The sequence below is a fragment of the Lonchura striata genome, chromosome 15 (assembly GCF_050655825.1).
Source record: "Lonchura striata isolate lonStrDom1 chromosome 15, ASM5065582v1, whole genome shotgun sequence".
Lineage (NCBI taxonomy): Eukaryota > Metazoa > Chordata > Aves > Passeriformes > Estrildidae > Lonchura > Lonchura striata.
This window is the reverse complement of record NC_140717.1, coordinates 2,750,967-2,761,108: the sequence shown is the minus strand read 5'-3', so window position 1 is coordinate 2,761,108 and position 10,142 is coordinate 2,750,967. Positions and strand designations below refer to the sequence as shown.

At 49.1% G+C, this 10,142-nt stretch overlaps 1 protein-coding gene across 1 annotated transcript; it reads right to left on the bottom strand.

The window, feature by feature from the left end:
• Positions 1 to 396: 396 nt before the first annotated feature.
• On the bottom strand, positions 397 to 5,365 carry LOC146765979 (uncharacterized). Its single transcript, XM_085593418.1, has 8 exons — positions 5,174 to 5,365; positions 4,686 to 4,747; positions 3,712 to 3,865; positions 3,263 to 3,519; positions 2,664 to 2,749; positions 1,900 to 2,023; positions 1,626 to 1,827; positions 397 to 949 (listed from the first exon to the last, which is right to left on the bottom strand). Exons 1-8 carry the CDS (start codon positions 5,250 to 5,252, stop codon positions 537 to 539), a joined length of 1,377 nt encoding a protein of 458 aa, XP_085449544.1. The 5' UTR covers positions 5,253 to 5,365; the 3' UTR covers positions 397 to 536.
• Positions 5,366 to 10,142: the final 4,777 nt, after the last annotated feature.

The following is a 10,142-nucleotide window of genomic DNA, read 5'->3' as shown; positions in this document are numbered from 1 at the left end:
CTCCCAGCCCCATCACCAGCAGCCTCTGCTGCAGCCACAGCTCCACCCCCAACCCTTCATGCACTGGACCAGCACTTGGAGCTGAGGTGAGAGAGAGAGAGAGAAAGAGAGGCATCTGATCAAACAGGCAGGCAGAAGGCAGAGAATTTCTGCAGGATTGGCTCAGGCCACCTGGGATCAGATCATGTCAAGGTGTCCATGGAGATGCCTCTGGTCATTTCCCAGCCCATGAGAAGGTCCCTGGTGCAGCTGAGGCAAAGCCAAGTTGGGCTGAGACCTTGATGTCCCATACAGGACAGGGTGTTGTGAGGTAGGACTCTGCCAGGGAAGGACATGCTCTCAGGTTTGGGAAGGGGACGGCCTGCCATCAAGGTCCCTCTGTCTTCAGCCAGGACTTTCCTGTCCTGCATGGGAAGCCAATGCTGGGTGTCCAGGTGGGTGCCAGGGGAGTCTAGCCCAAAGGCATCTCCAGATCCCACTTCTGTCCCCTGGGGCTGCCTCAGTGGAGGAACGTGGGAAATTCCATTCCTGTGGAGTTACCTGCAGAACTGCCTCTGCTGCTCCTGCTGCCCCTGCTGCCGCCGGTTGTTCTCAGCCAAAAACATGAAGATGTTCCTCCGTGTCTGATGTGGCTCCAGCCCATGGAGCACCTGGATGGCTCGTGGGGAAAGGTGTCTGCAACAACAGGGAATCATCATCCCAGAGCTGCCAGCTGCCTCTCCCCTCACCCACCCTGCGCCCACACAGTCCCACATCCACCCACCTGGTCCCACATTCACGCACCTGGTCCCAGGCTGGAATATCTCTGCCATTTTTTCTGTGGGGAGGGGGGTTCTAGCCGCCCCCTGCCTCACAGTGACCCCCTTTCTTGAGGGCTGGGATGGACGGTGCAGAGCCCAAGTGCCTCCAACGCCAAATACCTGCCAAAGAGGGGGCATGTGGATGCGACAGTTTAGTCAGAGAGAGAGAAATAGATAGCTTTCCCAGGCATCATCCTGGGGAAAGCGTTGGGAATGCTCAGAGAAGGAATTAGAACAGTTCCTAAGTCTCTGCAACCTGGTGTTTGTGAACATGTGGAACATGTTATATGTGATGTTATGGAAAGATGTTATTGTTCCTAATTAACCAATGGTGTGACAGTGCAGAGCCCAAGCACCTCCAACACCAAATACCTGTCAAGGAGGGGACACTCTCAGCAAACCAAAGATGCCACTTCAGAGAGGACCCCTGGAAAAGTGAGAGCCAGGAGACTTGGCACCTCACCATGGCTGATGGCAGTTTTTGCTCCCCAAAGTTCTCCCTTGTGGAACATATAGGCATATCCCTGCCCTGCACCTGGGTGACCTCCAACTACACCCCTGGGACGCCCATCTCTTTGAGTCCTAAGAGTCTCCTTGAAGCATCAAGACACTCTAACCCCATCTGACACCCCTCTCTTAATCTGGGTCCCCAGGGACTCCTATCACCTGGGGTCCTAAGAGTCCCCCCCAATTCTAGGGACTATCCCAAACTAGCCCAGGAGTGCCCAAAATCCCCCTGGAACACCCTAAGCCCTCAAGAAGCATCCAGCCCCTCTCCAAGGGACTTGTCCCATGCCTCATCAGTCCTTTGTAGTCCCTCCTGACCTCCAATTCCACCCTCTGTGCCCCTGTCCCAGAGAGGTTCTATGGGTAGCCAGGGTGACCTGACACAGAGGGTCTCTGCTCCTACCTGAGGCATATGTTGGTCCTCCCCAGCAGTCCAGGCTTCCCATGCTGCCCATTCCACCTTCTGTTCTCTCCAGTGGGAATTCCCACGCTCCCATTCTGCATACAGATGTGAGATCTCCTGGAGGTGTCAGGCATGATTAGGCTCAGCTTTTGAGGGGCTTCCTTCAGGTCTGATCCATCTGGCACATACCTGCAGTGCTCTCTGGCAGTTCTTAGAAGCCAGGAGTGTTATGTCAGGCCTGGCGGAAGGAGCTAACTCCTGCCCACCTGCGTCCCTCATCCTCGGAGAGCTGGCTGGGCATGGGGTGAGCACACTGTGGAAATACCAGCAGTCATCAGCATGAGTGTGGGGCAGATAGGGAACCTGTTTCCCTTGGGGCCAAAACTCCACAGGTGTTCAGGAGAAGTCGAGAGCTAGGGCTGCTCCAATGGACCTTCCTGAGTTGCTACACAGTCTAAGTGTCTGAGGACGATTTCACCCAGGGTACAAGGATCCCTCCAAACCATTGCCATGAGAGTTTCACCTGGCAGGTGGCTTTGACCTTGGCTCTTGCTGCTTTATGTTTGGCCTCTGGTATGGCAGCACAAGGAGGGAAAGTTTTTCAGGATGCTCTTGTTCCCCTGGGAAAGGAGGAAGCTCTTAGTAGCAGTCTGTGAGGTTGTGGGGTCACAGGATGTGATCACCCCATGTGTGACAGAGCAGCAGGAATGCATTCCATACCTGTTCTGACCCTTTGTTTCTCTGCAGCCTTTGTATGTTGGGTGGAAAAAGCATCGGACACAGCGAGCTGAAACCTGGAATCACAGAATGACAATATCCTGAATTGGAAGGGACTCATGAGAATAAGTGAGGCCAACTCCAGAAGCAAATGATGTCACAGGCTTGAGGAATGGCAGACTCTGCATTCTGCAGGTAATGAAGGAACTAGAAAATCAACAAGGAAATGCACTCACCTGGGGAACATGTGGGCCTGTGCAGCCTGCACCCCCTGAGCAGTGGTCACTCCATTGCTGACACCAGAATCCAGCATACTTAGCCTCTGCAGAGTGACAGGGAGCTGTCAGGAGGTTCCATGGAGAAAGCGGACTGGTCTCCTGCTCCTATAGGAGCCACTTCTCTAAACTCCTCTTACCAAGTCTTATTCATGAACATCATGAAATCAAAGAACCACTAAGATTAGAAGAGCTCTTGGAGGCTGACAAGTCCAACAATGTCTCTTAAATCCCTCCAGGGATGATGAGTCCACCACTGCCCTGGGCAGCCTGTTCAGGGGTGGACAGACTCTTACATGAAATTTTCCCTAAAATCCCACCTAAACCTCTATTGGTTCAATTTGTCTTTTGTTATCTGGGAGAACAGGCTCACCCCCACCTGGCTTCACCCTCCTTTCATGCAGATGAAGAGAGCAAAGAGGTCCTCCCAAGCCTCCTTTTCTTCAGGCTCAGCCCTCATAGCTTCTCCTCATGATACTTGTGTTTCAGACCCTTTCCCAGCCTCTCTGCCCTTCTCTGGGAACTCTCCAGCACTTCAATGCCCCTAGATTGCAGCTCACCGTGAGCAGCAGAGCCACCCAGGTGTCCTTAATCTCTAGTCCTGCAATGCAGCTGCAGTGGAATTGCATGCACAGAACATTGTCCTGGCAGGACAGGATGCCAATATTCTCAAAGGCGAAGGTGGGGCGCTGCCTGTCCCTCAGCTGGAAGGAGTACAAGAGAATGGTCTCCTCCACACAGCCCCTCACCACGTTGGGCAGCAGGGAATTGGTCTGGGACAACCACCAGTAATCCAGTGGCATGATCACGATGTCATCTGCAAAGAATAGAGTATTCTCACTACCACAACTGAGCAAATTTTCACATGAGATTCATGGCAAAATGTCAGAAAGACAGGTTTGGTCTGGGGGCAACTTAAGCTGTCCTCCAACTTTGGAGGCAATTCGCCCCTCCCCCAAAGAGTAGAGCACACACAGTCCCTCCAAATGTGTGCTATATCACTTCTCACCAGGGATCATCACTGTTGGGAACACCAGCTCCTGTAGACAGGACATGTCCATGTCCAGCTGGAACACGGGTCTTCGAACCACATACACCTCTTCTGTGCTGTTGACTTGCTCAGGGACCACAGCAAAGGTCCCAAGACCTGGGACAAGAACACCCTGCCCAGGAAGAAAACAAAACAGTTGAGATAGCAGTCACATCCCTTGAAATCCCCACCAGCTATCCTCAAGAGGTGAAAAATCACATAAAAGGCAAAAATACAGAAAACAAGGAAACTTTGGCAAAGGAATAAATGCACTAACAAATTCAACATAAACCCACTTATAAATCACCCCATTATTGAGCATTTACCCAAAAAAGTTCCATAAAAAGTGGATTAGAAGGAGAGACAGAGACAGAAAAGGTACAGCAAAACACACATATAGCTACCAGCTCCTGGGTTCCCCCAGAGTCTCAGACATGCTGACTACCTTGTGGTCAGCCTGTTTTAAGTCCTTGGGCCTTTGTGGGCCCATGCCCCAGGTGGGACTGCTGGCCATTCGACTAGAGGGCAAGTTAGCACCCTCCAGGTGCTATGATTGACAGCCCAGCTGGGGGCTGGGGGCTTCACTATGCAAAGCCTGATCTGCCCCTCCCAGCAGACACAGACACTGGTGTTACAAGTGCAAAACATCTTCAGACGTTGTTCTAATCCAGTCCCTGACCACAGGAAATGTGAAAACTGTGGGAAAAACCCATGTTCTCAATTTTTAAAATTTCCTTCTTCAAAATATTCACCAAAATTCTTCATCTAAAGAAGAACCCAAGCCATTCCAACCCAGGGAAAGATTCCCAGGGATGATCCTTGGCACGGACCCAACAGGATCCTGTATCTCTCTCCCTGGCAGATCAGGGCACACTAAGGTGAGCACTCTCGGGGTGGTGCCATGATGCTCCTCTCTAGGAGGGGGACCACAGGGGTCCAAGACACCAGCCAACCTTGTCCAGCTTCATCTGTCCTAGGATGTAGGCAGACACGACATCCCAGATGGCTACCACCTCTGGAAAGTACCAGAAAGAGATGTCAGGTTGCACACATGGCATTTTGGGGAGCTCTGTGGAGTGACAGATGGGGCTTACGAAGAGCCTGGACTGGACTGTGCCCCTGGTTCCACTCCCCATGGGAGTTGGGTTCCCTCTATTCCCCAGGCAGGGCTAGGGCAGAACTGGGGGTGTGGTCATCAGAACCAGGGCTGTGGTCATCTAACCCCCAAAAGGAGATGGCAACCCAAAAACCAGCTGGCTACTGAGAGCCCAGTAGGAGCTGTGAGACGTCCCATAAGAGCCAGAACCCCGAGAGGTCACAGCTCCCACAGTACGGAAGCTGGCCCTGGCAGGGGGACATGCTGAAACTATGGGACCCTCAGAGCAGCCCCAACCCTGTCCAACCCTCCTTCTGGCCCCTGGGGGGCTCCCAAAACCCTTACCTTTGGTGGATAGACGCAGGAGTGTGGGGAACAAGTAACTCTGCTTCTTGCTGATGCTAATGGTACAGCACCCCTCCATCTTGCTCCCCAAATTCCTCTCCAATCAGCCCCTGCCCTGCCTGTCCATGAGTCCCCTCCTATTAAAGCTCCCACACTCACCAGAACCACCCCCCCAACCCTGCTTGAAGCTACAGGCAGTGCCCAGCAGCCCCCAGTTGTCAGCATGGGGAGGGCCACCTTGTGATGTCACTGGTAGCCTGGGGAGGTGCATTGTGATGTCAGCAGAAAGATGTCACTTTAGAGATGGGGAGGGGGGTTGTGGAAGGAAGAGTCTGTCCTGGCCTACTTCAGGTGTTGCCAGGTGTCAAGAGGTGTCATTGCTGCTGAGTTGGGCTGCCTTCCTAGAGAAAATCATAGCTAATAACCAAAATAAACATATAAAAATTCATCAGTAATATCTATTAAAAGATGATGAAGAATAATCAATTTTCTGGGCTTTTTTTTTTTTTTTGCTATGAAATATGAGGGATTAAGGTTTTTATCTTGGCTCACAAATTTCCAAGGGTCCTCTAGGAAGTGGTGCCTGTGGTTTGCTGAGAGTGTCTCTGTTGCTATTGAGTTAGGGATAGCTGATAGAAATTGACATTTGACTCCATTCTCAGAAGGCAGAAGAACAAACTTTATTAGAACTTCACATTTTTATAGGCAAGATCATTCACCCAGAACCTGATTGGTTCTTAACAACACCTGTCACACCATTGGTTAATTAGGAACAACACCATCCTTCCATAACATCACTGCGTTCTCCAGGACAGTGCCTGGGAAAGCTATCTGTTTCTCTCTCTCTGACTAAACTGTCGCATTCATAAGTCCCCCTTTTTGTTTAAAGGAGGAGGTGGTGTTTGTAATCCCTGCAGGAAGGAGAACAAACACAGCTCAAGAGGTCTCTTCAGCAACTTGCTGGTTGTCAGTCAGAACCTAAGTTGCTGACTTAGAATGGTCAGAGAGATTCTCCAACACCTACCATCAAATTCTTCACCATCATATCCTTTTACCAATATCAAGTCTTACTGTTTCTTTTTATAATAAATCCTTACTAATTCTGAGACAGAAACAAAAAGTCTGCCCAAAGAACTGGCAGTCTAACTTGTCAACAAGCCTTTTCCAGAAATAAAGAAAAAGATAGAATGCTCATTCTCTACTTGTAGAAGGACCATCCGACTGATGATTGGCATCCTGATCATCATTCAAAGGTTGCCTGTTGGCCACATTCTGGTTTTAGTGTCACAAATTAGGGCAAACACACCTTGCAGGTATCCACCGTACCCCAGTATCTGTGGGAACACATGCATACCTGCAACCCCAAGCAATCAGCTCGCGCACTTACTAATGGTTAGGTCCCATATCAGATTTTTGCTCGAGGCACATGCGTCTCACCTGAAGACTGCAACGTGAAAAAGTGATTTAAAATGACAGGATTGTTTTAATTTTGTGGCACTGTAAGATGATTGATTGGCTTTAGAGCTTTGTCCAGTCAGCTGTGCAGGGTTTCTCCAGGCACAGATTTCTCCAGGGGTTTCTCTCCCTTTTTTGTTTTTCCAGAACACACTTTAAAGTGCCATGAGCATGTTCAACAATATCTTGACCAATTGGAGAATGTAGAATACCAAGTTTGTGTGAGACTCCTCATAAGCGCAAAAACAGAAGTGAGACGTAGGCAGGACCCTTTTCAGTTTTCACAGAAGAAGGCATACTCGGAATCGCAAAAGCCATCTTCCAATGGGTAATCACGTTGTGACCCTTTTCTCCAATATGAGCAGATGTCGACATAGCAGAGGAAAAGGTGTCAATAGACATGTGCACATACTTAAGTCAGCCAAATTCGGCAATATGAGTGACATCTGTTTGCCAAAGCTGCAAGGGTTTTAGGCCTCTGGGGTTCACCCCCACTGGTAAAGGTGTAGCAAGTCCATGTCAATCAGCACAAGAACTGACAGTGTCACGAGCCTCAGATGGTGTTAACTGAAATGTTTCTGTGGGGTATGTGCACTTTGATGGAAAAAAATCATGCAATTCTTTTGTCAGGCTGAGGTGGTACCCATGAAGGGGTAGCTAGCCTGTCAGCCCTGGCATTACCTTCTGTTATGAAACCTGGTAAATTGGTGTGACTCCAGATGTGTAGGATGTAATATGAATTAACTCGAGTCTGAATTGCACACCACAGTTTTCAACAACTGAAACAAAACTGTGTTGTTGACTTCTTTCAGAAGTGAACAATCCAGATGTTTGGTTATGTCTGCAACACAGGCAGAATCAGTGACCAAATTTAGAGGCACCTGAGAAAACCTCTGGAATGTGATGGCAACAGCCTATAATTCAACCAATTGGGCCGATCCTGACTCATGGCCTTCCAGCACTTGCCACCCAGATTCATCCTTCCAGGTAACAATGGCTTTTCCCATCCTTCCTTCACTGTCACAGTGGGTCCTTGCATTGGCACTTGACTATTTTTCGGCCGCAAAGATAGATTAGTTGATTTTGCCAGCTGCAATAACTTATGGCTAGGCAGATGATAGGCAATCTGCCCTGAAAAGTTTTGCAGGGCACTTTGCAAAGAAGGACTGTTAATGAAGCTCCATTCAAAGACTTCTGGCTCTATTGGATGCAAACACCATTGATGGCATTGGATTATCAAATGAGTGATCAATTCAAACTGTGGTAGTCTATTATTTTACAGATGGTTCTTTTGTAGTATGTTTTAATATTCCGTGTTACAAGTTTGTAGTGGTTTGTTCTCTGTACCCCATTTGGCTTCCCTAATAGTTCAGTCCTGAGTTGTTTACCACAGTTTTTTGCTGCCAAAATGTATGCCAATCCACATGTCAATCCTCCTGTATACCTCCCCTGTTTCCTTGTCTGTTGTATTGTGTTTTTATATTTCTGTAACAGTTCTGTAATGGTTTGCTCTTTCAACCCCCTATTTTCTCCCAGTGGTTCCACCCCAAGTTTTCCCACCCTTCCCTCAATATCAATCTCCCTGAAAATGCTTAGTCATTCCCCTGTCCCCTCCCTGGTACCTTGTCCATCACTTGGCTCCCCATCCCATTCTTCCAGAATCTTGTACCATGGGCATCGAGGGATTGGATGAGGGCCAGGGGTCCCTCCCTTATGTTTCCCCTATTGGTTTTTGTATCTGTCTATCCTTTCACCTTCCACTCCCCCAAATTCTCCCATTGGTTAATGGGTGTCCCTTCCCCCTTGATATGCCCTGGTATTTAAGATGTTGCAAAAGTCTTGAGGGGGCTCTTGGCTGTTAGATACTCTGGAGTTCGGAGCTCCTCAGAGCCTGGATTAAACCTGAAACTGTTTCCCCAGCCTTGAGTTGGCTCCTTTGTTGCCTCCTTGGACATCACCTCTCCTCCATACAAGGCAGACAGCGTAGTGCTCTGTCTTAGCTGCTCCCCAACTCTCCTCAAGATACAGGGGAGTATCCCCTGCAGCTGACTGTGTCTCTGCCAGGCAGGTGAAGCCAGGGGGCTTCAGAGTGACATGGCAGCAGCACTTGTCTTATCCCTATCTGTCAAAGATAGCACACTCCTCTGGTTCTGGAGTGTTCCGTGTCTTTCATCCCTTCCTCAAAGCAGAATTGGATTGTAAGGTTTGCTCCTTCCCATGTTAGCTTCTATTCGGGAGCCCTTACCCTGCACCCATCCCCTAATGCCCTCCTATTGGCCAAAGGTTGGGTCTTCCCCGTCTTCCCCTCCTCCCTTTAAAAGTAGTCCTTTCATGTTCAGATTTGTCACTTGCTCTGCCCCCCTTTGGGAATTAAATCCTTGGAGATTCAGATAAGTGTCCTTGCCTTATTCCTCTACCTCATTTTTCTCGTGCTCCGTGCCTCTGCTGTGCTACCCACTCTGCAGCAATCACCACCACCCGCACCAGTCTCGGCAGAGACTCAGGGGTGGCCACTCACGTCTCTGCCCTCCAGCCACAAGTGGGACAGCTGGTTGGCAAACCTCCATCCTGTGGCCTCTGCAAGCCAGACTCAGGAGCAACTGGTGCTGTGTTTTTCAATTGATGGGGCATGAAGACCCATTTCAAAATGTGCAAGGGATCAGACCATTTGTCAATCCATTGACCAATGAGATTTGTAGGATGCAAATCTGGATTGGTAATGAAAGCCATGAAAGCAATAGAAAGATCTACTCGATACACCTGATGAGCAGAAACAGCTTGTTGAACTTCCTCCAGTGCTCATTGTGCCTCAGGAGTCACTTTCTGAGATTGACTCAGATCAGAGTCCCCCTTTAAACTGCTAAACAGCAGGGACAATTGTGTTGTGGTTAGCCCCAAATAAGGGTGTAACCAACTGATGACACCCAGCAGTTTTTGGGCAACCTTCAGAGTCTTAATAGAATTTTTCTTTTTATTTATGGGGGGTTTTTGGTAGTTATATTGTTAATTTATTATTAAAATTAAGATTTATTTTATTTATTGATGCTCCTACCTCTCTCAGCCCCTAAATTATTAGGCTAGCCCAGAGATACGAGGCCTTGAGAGGAGAAACATCAGGAGATGGGCAAAGATTCAAAAGAGGCTCTATCCCCGATGTGGTTGTCCAGCTTCTTTATTCCATGAGGCGATGAGGGAAAGAGAGGGGGAAAGAGAACGAACAGGAAGAGTCATGGGCTTATCTAAGCTCTGAACAGGGAGGGCTCTTTTGTCTCTCTGCCAACCCCATCAGGGCAAGAAGGAGGGGACACTCTTATCTGATCAGAGTCACAGGGGTCCCTGGAAATGGGGAAAAGCATGGCCTGAGCGCACTGTAACACCTCCCCCTTATTTGTTTAACAAGGTTACAGGAATTCACTGGGCTAAATTTAACCCTGAGTATGGGTTTCCCAGCACCTACAGTTGGCAACGTAGTCAGACCTCCTTAGATTTGCCAACTCTATGTGGTTGACTTCTG